This window comes from Pristiophorus japonicus, unplaced genomic scaffold (genome assembly GCF_044704955.1).
Source record: "Pristiophorus japonicus isolate sPriJap1 unplaced genomic scaffold, sPriJap1.hap1 HAP1_SCAFFOLD_308, whole genome shotgun sequence".
NCBI classification, from domain to species: Eukaryota; Metazoa; Chordata; class Chondrichthyes; family Pristiophoridae; genus Pristiophorus; species Pristiophorus japonicus.
Genome location: NW_027252868.1, coordinates 689,707 through 711,510, shown reverse-complemented (window position 1 = coordinate 711,510; position 21,804 = coordinate 689,707). Strand labels below are relative to the sequence as shown.

Genomic DNA, 21,804 nt, shown 5'->3' with positions numbered 1-21,804 from the left:
TGTACAGATGGATCTGGGGGTTCTTGTACCTGAAACTCAAAAAGTTAGCATGCAGGTAAAGCAAGTAATCAGGAAGGCAAATGGAATGCTGGCCTTTATTGCAAGGAGGATGGAGTATGAAAGTAGGGAAGTCCTGCTACACCTGTACAGGGCATTGGTAAGACCACACCTGGAGTACTGCGCATAGTTTTGGTCTGGACTTGTCTCTATTCCCGTGCCAAGGGGATTGCTACACCAGACGGGAGGAGCAACATTTAGGGACACGGATTCCCCATCAATTCCCATTCCCTTTCTTTCTGGTGGATAATGGAGGGGCCACTGTGTGCAATGTGCAAGTCAGTAAGAATCATCAGCAAGCTCTTTCTAATTGGACATTTTATTCAGTAGAAACTTTCACACACTATTGCAGATTTTGTACCAAAAATCAATTTAGGATTAAAGTAAAAGTTCATAATTTTATTGCAAACTAACTTTCTGTTGAGAGTTGCTGAATTAAGGGGAAAGATAACACACAGCGTTTCTTAAATGGACACTGCAGCCCCGAGAACACAATCTGCAATATATCCAGAATATTAAAGTCCAGCCCAGTTATAGGGTTATTAACATCAGCAGAAACAAACCCCAACTGTCAGAATGAACATGATTCAGTCGGGATGTGATTAACAGCAGCAATAACAGCAGATTCCAAACCCTGCAGTCACTTGTGAACTCGCTGGTGTCTCAGCAGGGTGGATGACCGAGTGAATCGCTTCCCACACTCAGAGCAGGTGAATGGCCTCTCCCCAGTGTGAACTCGCTGGTGTGTCAGCAGGGTGGATGAACGAGTGAATCGCTTCCCACACTCAGAGCAGGTGAACGGCCTCTCCCCAGTGTGAACTCGCTGGTGCTTCAGGAGTTCAGATGACCGAGTGAATCCCTTCCCACACTCAGAGCAGGTAAATGGCCTCTCCCCAGTGTGAACTCGCTGGTGTTTCAGCAGTTGGGATGAACAAGTGAATCCCTTCCCACACTCTGAGCACGTGAACGGCCTCTCCCCAGTGTGAACTCGCTGGTGTATCCGCAGGTGGGATGACTGAGTAAATCTCTTCCCACACTCGGAGCAGGTGAACGGTCTCTCCCCGGTGTGAACTCGCCGGTGAGCTACAAGTTGGGATGACCCAGTGAATCCCTTCCCACACTCGGAGCAGGTGAATGGCCTCTCCCCAGTGTGAACTCGCTGGTGAGCTACAAGTTGGGATGACCCAGTGAATCCCTTCCCACACTCGGAGCAGGTGAATGGCCTCTCCCCAGTGTGACTGCGTCGATGAAGTTCCAGCATCGACGGTGATCTGAATACCTTCCCACAGTCACCACATTTCCACGGTTTCTCCATGATGCGGGTATCCTTGTGACTCTCCATGGTTGGACGATGGGTTGAAGCCTCGCCCACGCACACAACACGTTTACAGTTTCTTCGCGCTTTGAATGGTGCGATGATTTTTCAGGCTGTTTAATTGGTTAAAGCTCTTTCCGCAGGCAGTGCACTGGAACACTCACTCGGGTGTGTGTGTCTCGGTGCTTTTCCAGTCACACTGATGTTTGAAATCTTTTCCAATAGGCAGAACAGGCAAACATTTCTCCTTCCACTTTCAAAGGCCGATGATATTCAGGTCCTGATGAATCAATTGACTCCGTCAGATCTTGACGTGATGTTTGGTTTGTGTTTCCTCTCTGAAAATCTCCCCTTCTAATATTCTGTAAAAGGAGATAATAAAACTCATCGCTGTCAGTACAAGACAGAAATTCAGGATAGACACAACTAGTTTCCATGGAACATTCTTTCCTCTCTTGTTCTTCCAAAGCTGTAAATTCCTATCCCACACATTGTCCCTCCTGCTGTGCTGAAATCCAAACCCATCGCACATTTCTAGACTGTTTCTCCTCCACTCCCAGTTTTCACCACCAATTCTGGCTAGGTTCAGTTCTACACTCACTGGTTCTCCTCCCTCTCTTCCCCTAAAAGTGCTGACTCTGGCTTTGAGGAACAGGGTGAATGAAGGGAAACCAGTGGATGTGGTGTATTTGGACTTCCAGCAGGTATTTGACAAGGTGCCACATAAAAGGTTACCGCACAAGATAAGAGTTCACGGGGTTGGGGGTAATATATTCGCATGGATAGAGGATTGGTTAACTAAAAGAAAACAGAGAGTCGAGATAAATTCTCGGGTTGGCAATCAGTAACCAGTGGGGTGCTGCAGGAATCAGTGTTTGGCCCCCAACTATTTACAATCTAGATTAAGGAATTGGATGAAGGAACCGAGTGTAATGTAGCCAAGATGGGAGGAAATGCAATGTGCGAGGACAAAAAAAACTGCAAAACGACATAGACAGGCTAAGTGAGTGGGCAAAAATTCGGCAGATGGAGTATAATGTTGGAAAGTGTGAGGTTCTGCAGTTTGGCGAAAAAAATTCGAAGAGCATGTTATTATTTAAATGGATAAAAATTTGCAGTACACCGGGACCTGGGGACTCCTGCTGCATGAAACACAAAAGGTTAGTATGCAGGTACAGCAAGTGAACAGGAAGGCCAATGGAATCTTGAACTTTATTGCAAAGGGGATGGAGTATAAAAACATTGAAGTATTGCTACAGTTATACGGGGTATTGGTGAGGCCACACCTGGAATACTGCGTGCAGTTTTGGTTTCTATATCGAAGAAAGGATATACTTGCTTTGGAGGCAGTTCAGAGAAGGTTCACAAGGTTGATTCCGGAGATGAGGGGGTTGACTTATGAGGGAAGGTTGAGAAGGTTGGGCCTCTACTCATTGGAATTCAGACGAATGAGAGGTGATCTTATTGAAACGTATAAGATTATGAGGGGGCTTGACAAGGTGGATGCAGAGAGGATGTTTCCACTGATAGGGGAGACGAGAACTAAAGGGCATAATCTTAGAATAAGGGGCCGCCCATTTAAAACTGAGATGAGGAGGAATGTCTTCCCTCAAAGGGTTGTAAATCTGTGCAATTTGCTGCCTCAGAGAGCTGTGGAAGCTGGGTCATTGAATAAATTTAAGACAGAGGTAGACAATTTCTTAAGCGATAAGGGAATAAGGGGTTAGGGTGAGCAGGCAGAGAAGTGGATCTGAGTCCATGATCGGCTCAACCATGATCGTATTAAATGGTGGAGCAGACTCGAGGGGCCGTATGCCCTACTCCTGCTATTATTTCTTATGTTCTTATGCTGACTCTGTCTGGGTTCAGTTCTACACTCACTGGTTCCCCTCCCTCCCCTCCCCTGATGGTGCTGACTCTGGCTGGGCTCAGTTCGACACTCACTGGTTCCCCAGCCTCTGCTTCCTTGATGGTGCAGACACTGGCTGGGTTCAGTTCGACACTCACTGATTCCCCTCCCTCTCCTCCCCTCCCCTGATGGTGCTGACTGTGGTTAGGTTCAGTTCTGCACTCACTGGTTCCTCTCCCTCTCCTCTCCTGAATGAGCTTGATCTGGCGAGTTCAGTTCTACACTCACTTGTTCCCCTCCCTCTCCCTTCCCTGATGGTGCTGACACTGGCTGGGTTTAATTCGACAATAACTGGTTTCCTCTCCCTCTCCTCCTCTTAAGTGCTGGCTAACTTAGATCTGGTCCTGTGTAATGAGATAGGATTAATAAACAATCTCCAAATAAAGGAGTCCCTTGGAATGAGTGATCATAGCATGGTTGAATTTCAAATTGAGATGGAGAGCGAGAAATGTGGATCTCAAACTAGCGTTCTAAGCTTAAATGATGGAGACTACATAGGTATGAGGGCAGATTGGGCAAAAGTGGACTGGAAAAATAGATTGAAGTGTAGGATGGTTAAAGTGTAGGGCCAAATTACAGCAAAATTCTAAAGGGCAAAGTGTGTTCAAAAGACAAGCCTGAAGTGAGTGGGGGAGGGGCGAGTACCGTACACTACTGAGGGAGTGCCACACTGTCGGAGGGGCAGTACTGAGGGAGTGCCGCACTGTCGGAGGGGCAGTACTGAGGGAGAGCCGCACTGTCGGAGGGGCAGTACTGAGGGAGCCCCGCACTGTCGGAGGGGCAGTACTGAGGGAGCCCCGCACTGTCGGAGGGGCAGTACTGAGGGAGTGCCGCACTGTGGGAGGGGCAGTACTGAGGGAGTGCCGCACTGTGGGAGGGGCAGTACTGAGGGAGTGACTGTCGGAGGGGCAGTACTGAGGGAGTGCCGCAGTGTCGGAGGGGCAGTACTGAGGGAGCCCCGCACTGTCGGAGGGGCAGTACTGAGGGAGCCCCGCACTGTTGGAGGGGCAGTACTGAGGGAGTGCCGCACTGTCGGAGGGGCAGTACTGAGGGAGTGTCGGAGTTCATTGGATGTATTCAAGAGGGAGTTAGATCTGGCCCTTATGACTAAAGGGATCAAGGGGTATGGAGAGAAAGCAGGAAAGGGGTACTGAGGGAATGATCAGCCATGATCTTATTGAATGGTGGTGCAGGCTCGAAGGGTCGAATGGCCTGCTCCTGCACCTATTTTCTATGTTTCTATGAAGGCTCTGTGCCTCAATGCGAGGAGTATTCGGAATAAGGTGCACGAATTAACTGCACAGATCGCTGTAAACGGATATGATGTAATTGGCATCACGGAGACATGGCTCCAGGGTGACCAAGGCTGGGAACTCAACATCCAGGGGTATTCAAAATTCAGGAAGAATAGATAGAATGGAAAAGAAGGTAGGGTGGCGTTGCTGGTTCAAGAGAAAATTAACGCAATAGTAAGGAAGGACATTAGCTTGGATGATGTGGAATCAGCATGGATGGAGCTACGGAATACCAAAGGGCAGAAAACGCTAGTGGGAGTTATGTAAAGAACACCAAACAGTAGCAGTGAGGTTGGGGACAGCATCAAACAAGCAATTAGGGATGCGTGCAATAAAGGTACAGCAGTTATCATGGGCGATTTTAATCTACATATTGATTGGGCTAACCAAACTGGTAGCAATGCGGTGGAGGAGGATTTCCTGGAGTCTTTTACGGATGGTTTTCTAGACCAATATGTCGAGGAACCAACTAGAGGGCTGGCCTTCCTAGACTGGGTGAGCTGTAATGAGAGAGGACTAATTAGCAATCTTGTTGTGCGAGGCCCCTTGGGGATGAGTGACCATAACATGGAAGAATTCTTTATTAAGATGGAGAGTGACACAATTAAGGTGAAGATAGGCACATTTTTGAGCGATAAGGGAGTAAAGGGTTATGGGGAGCGGACGGGGAATTGGAGCCGAGTCCATGATCGGATCAGCCATGATCTTATTGAATGGGGAGCAGGCTCAAGGGGCCAAATGGCCTACACCTGCTCCTATTTCTTATGTTCTAGAGTTTCCCCTCCACCCGCAGTTTTCACCACCGATTCTGGCTGCGTTCAGTTCCTCACTCACTGGTTCCCCTCCCTCTCCTCCCCTGAAAGTGCTGACTCTGGCTGGGTTCAGTTCTACACTCACTGATTCCCCTCCCCTGAAGGTGCTGACTCTGGCTGGGTTCAATTCCAGACACTGACATAATTTACAATGTTCCTGCACCAAGATGGCCGCGCATGTGCTGTGCTACTCACTCAATATTGATGGCGGACCGTTGAACCTGACATCCTACACAAAGATGGCCGCCGTTAGCCAGGGCCTGTGACCGGGAGAAAGCCCCGAAGCTGCAACCGCTGATATTCCGGTTATTATTTCCGGCTTGCGGCGGGCACCGGTTGTTTATGAAGCATCCCGGGATCCCCGCTGGTCCATTACTCCGCTCCTTCCCGCTGAAAAGGACACTTCTGAAGAGCCTGTCTAAAACGTGCTGCCTCCGCCATTACCCGCACCGCGCCTGCTCCAAAGCCCACCCACCAGAACCTGCGCCTGCGCACGCGCACTGAGCTCCTGTAATCTTGTTGCGGCACATTCTCCCCCGCGCGGTATGCTGGGTACATAAGACCATGAGAAATCGGAGCAGGAGTGGGCCCTCCGGCCCCCCGAGCCTGCTCCCCATTCAATAAGATCTTGGCTGGTCTGATCACAGACTCAGCTCCACTTCCCAGGCTCCCCCAAAACCCTTTACTCCCTTATCGCTCATGTAAAGGGCAAAGGGTGATGTCATGTAACAAGTGTGAGGCATACCCGAGTAAAGTTACAAGACAGGGATTAGAATTATATCCCATGTGTTAGTCCTAGTGCAGCAATAGTGGTGCTGATACTCCGGGGAGAATGTGCAGGCAAATACAAGAGACAAAGAGCGAAGACTTTGGCCGAGGCCTGTAACCAAGAATGCAGAAAGCCTTTGTTATCAAACACAAAGACAGAACAAATACCTGATCATGAGTCGGGAGTGTCCCAATCCTATCGCCTGATCAACGAAACCGAGGCGGGAGACACACGAATCAAGACAGGATAAGGCAGGGAAAGGAAAATTGTTGTTCATGGTGAGACATTTTTTTAAGGGCTGATCACCTAAAGCCTACGCGGTCCTCAAATTGATGTGGCATCCAATTGTGGTAATAATGGTAGTGGTAGGGATATATATCGTGATACAACTATATCTGCTGTGTAAGATCTGAGGGATATACAACCGCGTGGTTCTAGCCGAACAGCAAACAGCCTTGTTAACTATGTAATGTAGGCATGATAGGGAGGCGAATGACTTTGTAACACATTAGGGAAACAACTAAGGCCCCCGAGCTTATGCTCTGTATGGACAAAAACAAATATAAGTGGTGTGCCAATATCCCAGGGAAATGGTCAGGGGTAGTATGTAAACACTCCGCAAAAGATGGAACTACGAGCGATCCCAAGGATATGGACTTGATATCACCATTTCCAGCAGATAGCTCAGAACATATATGTGCTAAGCTGATTATTTAGAAATAATCAGGGACCAACAGGAGGGACTGAAAGGGCAGATTACAAATCGTAATTACAATTCATAATAATAATTGAGATGTTTTAAAATGGGGTGAACAGGTTTTTTAAAATGGATCCCACAGCCTAATTTTCAAACTGTGGGAAGCATGTGTGGGATGCCTTCCACAGAGGAGCAGATGTTCCAATTCATAGACCAAAGGCCTTAGGAGCCGAGCACAGACACAGATAACAGAATTTGAATTGTATAAAAAGAATCATAACAACATGTATCGGGAATTACCAATTAAGGCATATAGAAGGCAGATTGGAGGAAGCACCCGACCAATCAATCATGTGTTAATCAATCAGCACGTATTAATTGTAACTTGCGTAATTACGTAATACTATAATCTGAAACTGGATAAAATAAGATGTCTGTGGCACTTTCTTTGAGCATTCCTTCAAGGATAACTCTCCTGCCGGCTTGTATCTTTTATTAATAAAAACTGCATTTACTTTAAGGCTAATCGACTCCGAGTGGTGGTTTGAAGTTAACCCTAACATGGTGCATATAGGTACCAACGACATAGGTAAAAAACGGGATGAGATCCTACAAGCTGAATTTAAGGAGCTAGGAGTTAAATTAAAAAGTCGGACCTCAAAGATAGTAATCTCAGGATTGCTACCAGTGCCACGTGCTAGTCAGAGTAGAAATAACAGGATAGTTAAGATGAATACATATCTTGAGGAATGGTGCAAGAGGGAAGGATTCAAATTCCTGGGATATTGGAACCGGTTCTGGGGGAGATGGGACCAGTACAAAACGGATGGTCTGCACCTGGGCAGAACCGGAACTGATGTCCTAGGGGGAGTGTTTGCTAGTGCTTTTGGGGAGGGGTTAAATTAATATGGCAGGAGGATGGGAATCTATGCAGGGAGACAGAGGGAAGTAAAATGGGGGCAGAAGCAAAAGATAGAAAGGAGAAAAGTAAAAGTGGAGGGCAGAGAAATCCAAAGGCAAAAATCAAAAAGGCCCACGTTACAGCATAATTCTAAAAGGGACAAAGAGTGTTAAAAAGAGTGTTAAAAAAACTGCACAGATCGCTGTAAACGGATATGATGTAATTGGCATCACGGAGACATGGCTCCAGGGTGACCAAGGCTGGGAACTCAACATCCAGGGGTATTCAACATTCAGGAAGGATAGACAGAAAGGAAAAGGAGGTGGGGCAGCATTGCTGGTTAAAGAGGAAATTAACGCAATAGTAAGGAAGGACATTAGCTTGGATGATGTGGAATCTGTATGGGTAGAGCTGCGGAATACCAAAGGGCAGAAAACGTTAGCAGGAGTTGTGTACAGACCACCAAACAGTGGTAGTGAGGCTGGGGATGGCATCAAACAGGAAATTAGGGACGCATGCAATAAAGGTACAGCAGTTATCATGGGCGACTTTAATCTACATATAGATTGGGCTAACCAAACTGATTTCAATACGGTGGAGAAGGATTTCCTGGAGTGTATTAGAAATGGTTTTCTCGACCAATATTCGAGGAACCAACTAGACAACTGGCCATCCTAGACTGGGTGTTGTGTAATGAGAGAGGACTAATTAGCAATCTTATTGTGTGACGTCCCCTGGGGAAGAGTGACCATAATATGGTAGTATTCTTTATTAAGATGGAGAGTGAAACAGTTAATTCAGAAACTAGGGTCCTGAACTTAAGGAAAGATAACTTCCGATGGTATGACACGTGAATTGGCTAGGATAGACTGGCAAATGATACTTAAAGGATTGACAGTGGATAGGCAATGGCAGACATTTATAGATCACATGGATGAACTTCAACAATTGTACATCCCTGTCTGGAGTAAAAATACAACGGGGAATGTGGCTCAACCATGGCTAACAAGGGAAATTAGGGAAAACGTTCAATCCAAGGAAGAGGCATATAAATCAGCCAGAAAAAACAGCAAACCTGAGGACTGGGAGAAATTTAGAATTCAGCAGAGGAGGACAAAGGGTTTAATTAGGAGGGGGGAAATAGAGTATGAGAGGAAGTTTGCAGGGAACATAAAAACTGACTGCAAAAGCTTCTATAGATATGTGAAGAGAAAAAGGTTCGTGAAGACAAATGTAGGTCCCTTGCAGTCAGAATCAGGTGAATTTATAACGGGGAACAAGGAAATGGCAGACCAATTGAACAAATACTTTGATTCTGTCTTCACTAAAGAAGACACAAATAACCTTCAAGAAATATTAGAGCTCCGAGGGTCTAGCGAGAAGGGGGAACTGAAGGGAATCCTTATTAGTCAGGAAATAGTGTTAGGGAAATTGACGAGATTGAAGGCCGATATATCCCCAGGGCCTGATAGGTTGCATCCCAGAGTACTTAAGGAAGTGGCACTAGAAATAGTGGATGCATTGGTGATCATTTTCCAACATTGTATTGATTCTGCATCAGTTCCTGTGGACTGGAGGGTAGCTAATGTAACACCACTTTTTAAAAAAGGAGAGAGAAAACAGGGAATTATAGACCGGTTAGCCTGACATCAGGGAAAATGTTGGAATCAATAATTAAATATGAAATAGCAGAGCATTTGGAAAGCAGTGACAGGATCGGACCAAGTCAGCATGGATTTCTGAAAGGGAAATCATGCTTGACAAATCTTCTAGAATTTTTTGAGGATGTAACGAGCAGAGTGGACAAAGGAGAAACATAGAAAATAGGTGCAGGAGTAGGCCATTTGGCCCTTCTTGCCTGCCCCGCCATTCAATGAGTTCATGGCTAAACATGCAACTTCAGTACCCCATTCCTGCTTTCTCGCCATACCCCTTGATCCCCCTAGTAGTAAGGACTACATCTAACTCCTTTTTGAATATATTTAGTGAATTGGCCTCAACAACTTTCTGTGGTAGAGAATTCCACAGGTTCACCACTCTCTGGGTGAAGAAGTTTCTCCTCATCTTGGTCCTAAATGGCATGCCCCTTATCCTTAGACTGTGACCCCTGGTTCTGGACTTCCCCAACATTGGGAACATTCTTCCTGCATCTAACCTGTCTAAACCCGTCAGAATTTTAAACGTTTCTATGAGATCCCCTCTCATTCTTCTGAACTCCAGTGAATACAAGCCCAGTTGATCCAGTCTTTCTTGATATGTCAGTCCCGCCATCCCGGGAATCAGTCTGGTGAATCTTCGCTGCACTCGCTCAATAGCAAGAATTCCTTCCTCAAGTTAGAAGACCAAAACTGTACACAATACTCCAGGTGTGGCCTCACCAAGGCCCTGTACAACTGTAGCAACACCTCCCTGCCCCTGTACTCAAATCCCCTCACTATGAAGGCCAACATGCCATTTGCTTTCTTAACCGCCTGCTGTACCTGCATGCCAACCTTCAATGACTGATGTACCATGACACCCAGGTCTCGTTGCACCTCCCCTTTTCCTAATCTGTCACCATTCAGATAATAGTCTGTCTCTCTGTTTTTACCACCAAAGTGGATAACCTCACATTTATCCACATTATACTTCATCTGCCATGCATATGCCCACTCACCTAACCTATCCAAGTCACTCTGCAGCCTCATAGCATCCTCCTTGCAGCTCACACTGCCACCCAACTTAGTGTCATCCGCAAATTTGGAGATACTACATTTAATCCCCTCGTCTAAATCATTAATGTATAATGTAAACAGCTGGGGCCCCAGCACAGAACCTTGCGGTACCCCACTAGTCACTGCCTGACATTCTGAAAAGTACCCTTTACTCCTACTCTTTGCTTCCTGTCTGCCAACCAGTTCTCAATCCACGTCAGCACACTACCCCATATCCCATGTGCTTTAACTTTGCACATTAGTCTCTTGTGTGGGACCTTTTCGAAAGCCTTCTCAAAGTCCAAATACACCACATCAACTGGTTCTCCCTTGTCCACTCTACTAGAAACACCTTCAAAAAATTCCAGAAGATTTGTCAAGCATGATTTCCCTTTCACAAATCCATGCTGACTTGGACCCATCATGTCACCTCTTTCCAAATGCGCTGCTATGACATCCTTAATAATTGATTCCATCATTTTACCCACTACCGATGTCAGGCTGACCGGTCTATAATTCCGTTTTCTCTCTCCCTCCTTTTTTACAAAGTGGGGTTACATCGGCTACCCTCCACTCCATAGGAACTGATCCAGAGTCGATGGAATATTGGAAAATGACTGTCAATGCATCCGCTATTTCCAAGGCCACCTCCTTAAGTACTCTGGGATACAGTGGGTGTGGTGTATTTGGACTTTCAAAAGGCTTTTGACAAGGTCCCACACAAGAGATTGGTGTGCAAAATTAAAGCGCATGGTATTGGGGGTAATGTAGTAACGTGGATAGAGAACTGGTTGGCAGACAGGAAGCAGAGAGTCGGGATAAACGGGTTCTTTTCAGAATGGCAGGCAGTGACTAGTGGAGTGCCGCAGGGCTCAGTGCTGGGTCCCCAGCTCTTTACAATATACAGTAACGATTTGGATGAAGGCATTGAGTGCAATATCTCCATTTTGCAGATGACACTAAACTGGGTGGCGGTGTGAGCTGTGAGGGGGATGCTAAGAGGCTGAAAGATGACTTGGACAGGTTAGCAGAGTGGGCAAATGCATGGCAGATGCAGTATAATTTCGATAAATGTGATGTTATCCATTTTGGTGGCAAAAACATGAAGGCAGATTATCTGAATGGCGGCAGATCAAGAAAAGGGGAGGAGCAACAAGACCTGGGTGTCACGGTACATCAGTCATTGAAGGTTGGCATGCAGGTACAGCAGGCGGTGAAGGCGGCAAATGGTATGTTGGCCTTCATAGCTAGTGGATTTAAGTATTGGAGTAGGGGGTTCTTATTGCAGTTATACAGGGCCTTAGTGAGGCCTCACCTGGAATATTGTGTTCAGTTTTGGTCTCCTAATCTGAGGAAAGACGTTCTTGCTATTGAGGGAGTGCAGCGAACGTTCACCAGACTAATTCCAGGAATGGCTGGACTGTCATATGAGGAGAGACTGGATCAACTGGGCCTTTATTCACTGGAGTTTAGAAGGATGAGAGGGGATCTCATAGAAACGTATAAGATTCTGACGGGACTGGACAGGTTAGATACGGGTAGATTGTTCCCGATGTTGGGGAAGTCCAGAACTAGGGGACACAGTCTTAGGATAAGGGGTAGGCCATTTCGGACTGAGATGAGGAGAAACTTCTTCACTCAGAGAGTTGTTCACCTGTGGAATTCCCTGCCGCAGAGAGTTGTTGATGCCAGTTCATTGGATATATTCAAGAGGGAGTTAGATATGGCCCTTACGGCTGAGGGGATCAAGGGGTATGGAGAGAAAGCAGGAATGGGGTACTGAGGGAATGATCAGCCATGACCTTATTGAATGGTGGTGCAAACTCGAAGGGCCGAATGGCCTACTCCAGCACCTATTTTTTTTTAATTAAAAAGACATCCTTGATCCTGTACTCAAATCCTCTTGCAATGAAGGCCAACCTACCATTTGCCTTCCTAACTGCTTGCTACACCTGCATGCTTGCTTTCAATGACTGGTGTACAAAGACACCCAGGTCCCTCTGTACATCGACACTTTCCAAGCTATCACCATTTAAATAATACTTTGTCCTTATGTTTTACCTACCAAAGTGGATAACTTCACATTTATCCACATTATACTGCATCTGCCATGTGTTTGCCCACTCACTCAACCTATCTAAATCGCCTTGCAGCGTCTTTGCATCTTCCTCACAACTCACAATCCCACCTAGTTTGTGTCGTCAGCAAACTTGGAAATATTACATTTGGTTCCCTCATCCAAATTATTTATAAATATTGTGAATAGTTGGGGCCCAAGCACTGATTCCTGTGGTACCCCACTAGTCACTGCCCGCCACCCTGAAAAAGACCCGTTTATTCCTACTCTCTGTTTCCTGTCAGTTAACTAATTTTCAATCCATGCCAGTACATTGCCCCAATCCTATCTATGTGCTTTAATTTTGCACACTGACCTCTTATGTGGGGCTTTATCAAAGGCCTTCTGAAAATCTAAATGCACTACATCCACTTGTTCTCCCTTTTCAATTCTATCAGTTACATCCTCAAAAAACTCCAGTAGGTTTGTCAAAAATGATTTTAATTTCGTAAATCCATGTTGACTTTGTCTAATCCCGTTGATATCTAAGTGTACCGTTATCGCATCCTTTATAATAGACTCCAGCATTTTCCCTACTACTGATGTTAGGCTAACTGGTCTGTAGTTCCTGTTTTCTCTCTCCCTCCTTTTTTAAATAGTGGGGTTACATTTGCCACCCTCCAATCTGCAGGAACTGTTCCATTATCTATAGAATTTTGGAAGATGACAACCAATGCATCCACTGTTTCCATGGCTACCTCTTTTAGTACCCTGGATGCAGATCATCAGGCCTTGGGGATTTATCGGCCTTCAGTCCCATTAGTTTCTCCAGCACTATTTTCTTACTAATAATCATTTCCTTTAATTCCTCTTGCTCACTAGATCTTTGGTTCCCTAGAATTTCTGGGATGCTATTTTTGTCCTCTTCCGTGAAGACAGAACCGAAGTATTTATTTAATTGTTCTGCCATTTCTTTGTTCCCCATTATAAATTCTCCCGTTTCTGTCTGTAAAGGACCTGCATTTGTCTTCACTTTTTTTTTTACACATTTGTAGAAACTTTTGCAGTCGTTTTTTATGTTACTTACAAGTTGACTCTCATACTCTATTTTTCCCCTCTTAATCAATGTCTTAGTCCTTTTTTGCTGAATTCTAAACCGCTCCCAATCCTCAGGCTTGCTACATTTTCTGGCAACTTTGTATGACTCCTCTTTGAATCTAATACTATCCTTAATTTATTTTGTTAGCCATGGTTGGGCCACTATTCCTTTTGTGTTTTTATGCCAGAAAGGAATGTATAACTGTTGCAATTCATTCATTCCTTTTCAGAATGGCAGGCAGTGACCAGTGGGGTGCCGCAGGGCTCAGTGCTGGGACCCCAGCTATTTACAATATACATCAATGATTTGGATGAAGGAATTGAGTGTAATATCTCCAAGTTTGCAGATGACACTAAGCTGGGTAGTGGTGTGAGCTGTGAGGAGAATGCTAAGAGGCTGCAGGGTGACTTGGACCGGTTAGGTGAGTGGGCAAATGCATGGCAGATGCAGTATAATGTGGATAAATGTGAGGTTATCCACTTTGGTGGCAAAAACAGGAAGGCAGAATATTATCTGAATGGTGACAGATTAGGAAAAGGGGAGGTGCAATGAGACCTGGGTGTCATGGTACATCAGTCATCGAAGTTTGGCATGCAGGTACAGCAGGCGGCGAAGAAGGCAAATGGCATGTTGGCCTTCATAGCTAGAGGATTTGAGTGTAGGAGCAGGGAGGTCTTACTGCAGTTGTACAGGGTCTTAGTGAGGCCACACCTGGAATATTGTGTTCAGTTTTAGTCTCCTAATCTGAGGAAGGATGTTCTTGTTATTGAGGGAGTACAGCGAAGGTTCAGCAGATTGATTCCCATATGAGGAGAGATTGGATCAACTGGGCTTGTATCCACTGGAGTTTAGAAGAATGAGGGGGGATCTCATAGAAACATATAAAATTCTGACGGGATTGGACAGGTTAGAGGCAGGAAGAATGTTCCCATTGCTGCGGAGTTCCAGAACCAGGGTCACTGTCCAAGAATAAGGGGTAAGCCATTTAGGACCGAGATGAGGAGAAACTTCTTCACTCAGAGAGTGGTGAACCTGTGGAATTCTCTACCACAGAAAGTTGTTGAGGCCAGTTCGTTTGATATATTCAAAAGGGAGTGAGATATGGCCCTTACAGTCAAAGGGATCAAGGGGTATGGAGAGAAAGCAGGAAAGGGGTACTGAGGTGAATGATCAGCCCTGATCTTATTGAATAGCGGTGCAGGCTCGAAAGGCTGAATGGCTTACTCCTGCACCTAATTTCTATGTTTCCTTAAATGTTAGCCATTGCCTATCCACCACCATGCCTTTTAATGAATCTTCCCAATCTATCATAGCCAATTCACTCCTCATACTTTCGTAGTTTCCTTTGTTTAGATTTAGGACCGTAGTTTCGGATTAGACTACTTCACTTTCCATCTTAATAAAGAATTTAATCATGTTAAGGTCACTCTTCCCTAAAAGTCCCAGCACAAGAAGACTGTTAATTAACCCCTTCTCATCACACAATACCCAATCTAGGATAGCCTGTTCCCTAGTAGGCTCCTCAACATATTGGTCTAAAAAACATCTTGTACACACTCCAGGAATTCATCTTTTATAGTATTATTAATAATTTGGTTTGGCCTGTCTATATGTAGATTAAAGTCACATACGATTACTGTAGTACCCTTGTTACATGCATCTCTAATTTCCTTTTTGATGCCAGCCCCTACACTACCACTACTGTTTGGAGGCCAAAAGACAACTCCCAACAATGCAGAAACCTCTTATGTGGCACCTTATCGAATGCTTTCTGGAAATCCAAATACATCACATCCACTGGTTCCCTCTTAGCCACCCTTCTTGTTACATCCTCAAAGAACTCCAGCAAATTTGTCAAACATGATTTCCCTTTCATAAAACCATGCTGACTCTGCTTGATTGAATCATGCCTTTCCAAATGTCCCACTACTGTTTCCTTAATAATGGATTCCAGCATTTTCCCAATGACAGATGTTAGGCTAACTGGTCCATAGTTTCCTGCTTTTTGTCTGCCTCCTTCTTTAAATAGGGGCATTACAATTGCAGTTTTCCAATCTGCTGGGCCCTCCCAGAATCCAGGGAATTTTGGTAAATTACAACCAATGCATCCACTATTTCTGCCGCTACTTCTCCTAAGGATGCAAGCCATCAGGTCCAGGGGATTTATGCACCTTTAGTCCCATTATTTTACCCAGTATTACTTCATTAGTGAAAGTGATTGTATTAAGTTCCTCCCTACCTATAGCCCCTTGATTATCCACTATTGGATATTCTTCATGTCATCTACAAAGAAGACCGATATAAAATATTTGTTCAACGTCTCTGCCATTTCTCTGTTCTCCATTATTAATTCCCCAGTCTCATTCTCCAGGGGACCAACATTTTTTTAGCCACTCTTTTCCTTTTTATGTACCTGTAGAAACTCTTGCTGTCTGTTTTTATATTTCATACTAGTTTACTTTCATAATCTATCTTCCCTCTCAATCTTTTTTTTAGTCGTTCAATGTTGGCTTTTAAAAATTTCCCAATCCTCTGGCCTCCCACTAGGCCATATTGTATGCCTTTGTTTTAGATTTGATACCATCCCTTATTTCCATAGTTAGCCACGGATGGTTATCCCTTCTCTTACAGTCTTTCCTTCTCATTGGGATATATTTTTGTTGCGAGTTATGAAATATCTCTTTAAATGTCTGCCACTGTTCATCAACCATTACTTAGTCTATTTTGCCAGTCCACTTTAGCCAACTCTGCCTTCATACCTTTGTATTCTCCTTTATCTAAGCTTAGGACACTGGTTTGAGATCCAACTTTCTCATCCTCCAACTGAATTTGAAATTCAACCATATTATGGTCACTCATTCCGAGAGGATCTTTTACTATGAGATAAGATAATGGGATTAAAGGCAGATAAATCCCCTGGACCTGATGGCTTGCACCCTAGGGTCTTAAGAGAAGTAGCGGCAGGGATTGTGGATGCATTGGTTGTAATTTAAATAGGCCCCTATTTAAAAAAGGAGGCAGACAAAAAGCAGGCAACTATAGACCAATTAGCCTAACATCTGTGGTTAGGAAAATGTTGAAGTCCATTATTAAAGAACCAGTAGCAGGACATTTGGAAAAGCAAAATTTGGTCAGGCAGAGTCAGCATGGATTTATGAAGGGAAATTCATGTTTGACAAATTTGCTGGAGTTCTTCGAGGATGTAACAAACAGGGTGGATAAAGGGGAACCAGTGGATGTGGTGTATTTGGGCTTCCAGAAGGCATTTGACAAGGTTACGACACACGATAAAAGTTCATGGGGTTGTGGATAATATATTAGCATGGATAGAGGATTGGCTAACTAACAGAAAACAGAGAGTTGGGATAAATGGTTCATTCTCTGATTGGCAACCAGTAACTCGTGGGGTGCCGCAGGGATGTGCTGGGACCTCAACTATTTACAATCTATATTGACTTGGAAGAAGGGACTAACGTAGCCAAGTTTGCTGATGATACAAAGATGGGAGGACACACAAAATCTGTAAAAGGACATAGAGAGGCTAAGTGAGTGGGCAAAAGTTTGGCAGATGGTGTATAATGTTGGAAATTGTGAGGTCATGCACTTTGGCAGAAAAAAATCAAAGAGCAAGTTATTATTTAAATGGAGAAAAATTGCAACGTGCTGCAGTACAGCGGGACCTGGGGGTACTTGTGCATGAAACACAAGGATAGTATGCAGGTACAGCAAGTGATCAGGAAGGCCAATAGTATCTTGGCCTTTATTGTAAAGTGGATGGAGTATAAAAGCAGGGAAGTCTTGCTACAGCTATATAAGATATTGGTGAGGCCAGACCTGGAATATTGCGTACAGCTTTGGTTTCCATATTTGCAAAAAGATATACTTGCTTTGGAGGCAGTTCAGAGAAGATTCACGAGGTCGATTCCAGGATTGAGGGGGTTGACTTTTGAGGAAAGGTTGAGTAGGTTGGGCCTCAGAAGAATGAGAGGTGATCTTATAGAAACATATAAGATTATGAGGGGGCTTGGCAAGGTGGAGGCAGAGAGGGTGTTTCCACTGATGTGGGAGACTAGAACTAGGGAGCATAATCTTAGAATAAGGGGCCGCTCATTTAAAACAGAGATGAGAAATTTCTTCTCTGAGGGTTGTAAATCTGTGGAATTTGCTGCCTCAGAGAGCTGTGGAAGCTGGGACATTGAATAAATTTAAGGCAGGAATAGACAGATTCTTAAACAATAAGGGAATAAGGGGTTCTGGGGAGCGGGCAGGGACGTGGAGCTGAGTCTATGATCAGATCAGCCATGATCTTATTGAATGGCGGAGCAGGCTTGAGGGGCTGCATGGCCTACTCCTGTTCCTATTTCTTATGTTCTTATGTTCTTATAATTTATTAATCCTGCCTCATTACACAGTACTAGCTCTAAGATACCCTGCTCCCTGATTGGTTCTGCAATGTACTATTGAAGGAAACTATCCGGGATACACTCTATGAACTCCTCCTCAAGGCTACCCTGACCAATTTGCTTTGTCCAATCAATATGAAGGTTAAAATCACCCATGATTATTTAAGGGGTGCTTGGATGTGCACTTGAAGTGCTGTAACCTGCAGGGCTACGGACCAAGAGCTGGAAAGTGGGATTAGGTTGGATAGCTGTTTGTCAGCCAGCACGGACACGATGGGCCGAAATGGCCGCCTTCCATGCCGTAAATGTCTATGATTCTATGATCCATTGAGCTAAGTGTGATAGACTGAACAGACCTAGCATCAAAACTGGAGACCCAAAAGGTGCTGTGGGCCATCAGCAGTATCAATCCATCCCTGGAGGAGGGCCCCGTAGGCACGAGCATTGATCCTCCTCTGGGGAGAGCCCGTTGGCCACATAGTTCTGTGCATGAATCCACCCCAGGGTCCCAGAGGCCCAAGTATTAAACCACCCCTGCTGTACAGGCATAGAAACAGGCCATTCAGACCAGCGGGTCTGCGTCAATGTTTATACTCAATACCATCTCTTCTCACTCTAATGATATCATCCCACCCTGCCCCCATATCCCTCTATTCCCTCCTCCCTCATGAATGCATCAAGCCTCCTCTTTAATGCTATCTGCTTCAACCACTCCTTGTGACAGCGAGTTCCACTTTCCACATTTCACCAGTCACCAATTCCCACCATTTCCACACGCTCCCTGACCAGTCACCATTTTCACACGCTCCCTGACCAGTCACCATTTCCACACGCTCCCTGACCAGTCACCATTTCCACACGCTCCCTGACCAGTCACCATTTCCACACGCTCCCTGACCAGTCTCCATTTCCACACGCTCCCTGACCAGTCACCATTTCCACACGCTCCCTGACCAGTCACCATTTCCACACGCTCCCTGACCAGTCACCATTTCCACACGCTCCCTGACCAGTCACCATTTCCACACGCTCCCTGACCGGTCACCATTTCCACACGCTCCCTGACCAGTCACCATTTCCACACGCTCCCTGACCAGTCACCTTTCCACACGCTCCCTGACCAGTCACCATTTCCACACGCTCCCTGACCAGTCACCATTTCTCCCTCATTTCCATTCGATCCCTGACCAGTCACCATTTACAGATGCTCCCTGACCAGTCTCCATTTAGCTGAAATTGTTGACTGTTCTCTCTCCTCAGGTACTGTCCCCCCTCCCTCAAATCTGTCATCATCACTGCTCTTCTCAAAAAACTAACCCTCAATTTCCGCCCCCCCCCCCCCCCCCCCCATCACGATCCTTGCAAACTACTGCCCCATCTCCAACCTCCCCTTGTTTGCAGGCGACACTAAAATTGGCTGTGTGGTTGATAATGAAGAGGAAAGTCATGGGCTGCAGGAGGATATTAATCTACTCGTCAGGTGGGCAGAGCAGTGGCAAAATAAATTTAATTCAGAAAAGTGTGAGGTGATGCACTTTGGGAGGGCTAATAAGAAAATGATATACACATTAAGCGGTAGGCCACTAAATAGTGTAGATGAACAAAGGGACCTTGGAATGCTTGTCTACAGATCGCTGAAAGTAGCAGGCCAGGTGGATAAGGTGGTTAAGAAGGCATACGGAATGTATGCCTTTATTGACCAAGGCATAGAATATGAGAGCAGGGAGGTTATGCTTAAATTGAATAATACTTTAGTTAGGCCACAGCTAGAGTACTGCGTGCAGTTCTGGTTGCCGTATTATAGGAAGGACGTGATTGCACTAGAGAGGGTGCTGAGGAGATTTACTAGGATGCTGCCTGGATTGGAGAATCTTAGTTATGAGGACAGATTGGATAGGCTGGGTTTGTTCTCATTGGAACAGAGGAGGTTGAAAGGAGACCTCATCGAGATGCACAAAATATTGAGGGCCTGCACATAGTGGATAGTAAGGGTCTATTTCCATTGGTGGAGGGGGCTATTCTGAGGGGGCATAGTTTTAAGGTGGTTAGTGGAAGGTTTAGAGGGGATTTGAGGGGAGGCTTCTTTACGCAGAGGATTGTGGGGATCTGGAACTCGCTGCCTGGAAGAGTGGTGGATACAGAAACCCTCACCACTTTTAAGAGATGGTTGGATGGGCACTTAAAGTGCTGTAACCTGCAGGGTACGGACCTAGAGCTGGTAATTGGGATTAGACTAGATCACTTTTTGTTGGTCAGCACAGATATAATGGTAAGTACTGCAGGGAATAGAATACGGCCAGGGCGATCTCCTGGACTAGTGTCGATCGCCTGGATGAGTCGGCGAGGAATTTTCCCAGATTTTTTCTCCCTAAATTGGCCTGGGTTTCTATCTGGTTTTTGCCTCTCCCAGGAGATCACATGGCTCCGGTTGGGGTGGGGTGTAGATGTTATTAGTATAAGGGGTGTTGCAGTGGTGTGGGGTGGACTGGTTGGGCTGGGTGCTCTTTGCCTTTCCGTCATTGTTCATGGGTTTGTATGTAACCTTTAGGGCTGCTGACCGAGGGCCGTGTGGCTCTTTGTCGGCCGGCGCGGACACGATGGGCCGAAATGGCCTCCTTCTGCACTGTAAATTTCGATGTTTCTATGCTGCTATGTTTCCTCTCCAAAGTCCTTGAACGTGTTGTCACCTCCCAGATCCGTGCCCACCTTTCCCACAATTCCATGTTTGAATCCCTCCAATCGGGTTTCCGCGCCTGCCACAGTACCGAGACGGCTCTCATCAAAGTCACAAACCACGTCCTTTGTGACTGTGACAAAGGCAGACTAGCCCTCCTTGTCCTTCTTGACTTGTCTGCAGCCTTTGACACGGTTGACCACTCGAACCTTCCCCACCACCTCTCCACCATCGTCCAGCTGGGTGGGACTGCACTCGCCTGGTTCCATTCTTATCTATCTAATCGTAGCCAGAGAATCTCCTGCAATGGCTTCTCTTCCCACTGTTGTTATCCCCATTGTTATCTCTGGTGTCCCCCAAGTATCTGTCCTTGGCCCCCTCCTATTTCTCATCTACATGTTGCCCCTTGGCGACATCATCTGAAAACACAGCATCAGTTTCCACATGTAGGCTGACGGCACCCAGCTCTACCTCACTCCCACGTCTCTCAACCCCTCCACGGTCTCTAAATTGTCAGTCTGCTTGTCCGACATCCAGTTCTGGATGAGCAGAAATTTTCTCCAATTGAATATTGGGAAGATCGAAGCCATTGTTTTCGGTCCCTGCCACAAACTCCGTTCCCTAGCCACTGACTCCATCCCTCTCCCCAACTTCTGTCTATGGCTGAACCACACTGTCCGCAACCTTGGTGTCATATTTGACCCTGAAATGAGCTTTCGACCTCATATCCACAGCATAACGAAGACCCACTATTTCCACCTCCGTAGCATCACCCACCTCAACCCTTACCTCAGCTCATCCGCTGCTGAAGCCTCATCCTGACCAGTCACCATTATTCCTTCATTTACAGACACTCCCTGACCAGTCTCCATTTCTCCTTCATTTAGAGACATTCCCTGACCTGTCTGGATTTCTCCTTCATTCATTGACACTCCCTCACCAGTTTCTATTTCTCTCTCATTTACAGACGCTCCCTGACTCACTTCCTCCCTGTCCCTGGAGTTTGCCGTGGTGCCACTTTGTGGGCCTATCTGTTGTGGCTTTAAACAGATGAAACCCTGTGGGTTGGAGCAAACTCTGCAACATTTGGTAGTGAAATGGATTGATTCAGGACAGACAGCAGG

General features: G+C 45.7%; 1 protein-coding gene across 6 annotated transcripts in view; it reads right to left on the bottom strand.

The window, feature by feature from the left end:
- Positions 1-374: 374 nt before the first annotated feature.
- Positions 375-21,804, bottom strand: part of LOC139249357 (zinc finger protein 3-like) — a 46,045-nt gene continuing 24,615 nt past the window's right edge. For 4 of the 6 annotated variants that reach the window (XM_070872344.1, XM_070872347.1, XM_070872343.1 and 1 more), the window contains one exon: positions 375-1,734. In XM_070872344.1, coding sequence (XP_070728445.1) covers positions 698-1,399 — 702 coding nt within the window. In that variant the 5' untranslated portion in view covers positions 1,400-1,734 and the 3' untranslated portion in view covers positions 375-697. Of the gene's footprint in view, positions 1,735-5,583; positions 6,019-6,324; positions 7,400-21,804 lie in introns of those variants that run through there. The other 2 variants (XM_070872348.1, XM_070872345.1) reach the window with 2 other exon arrangements.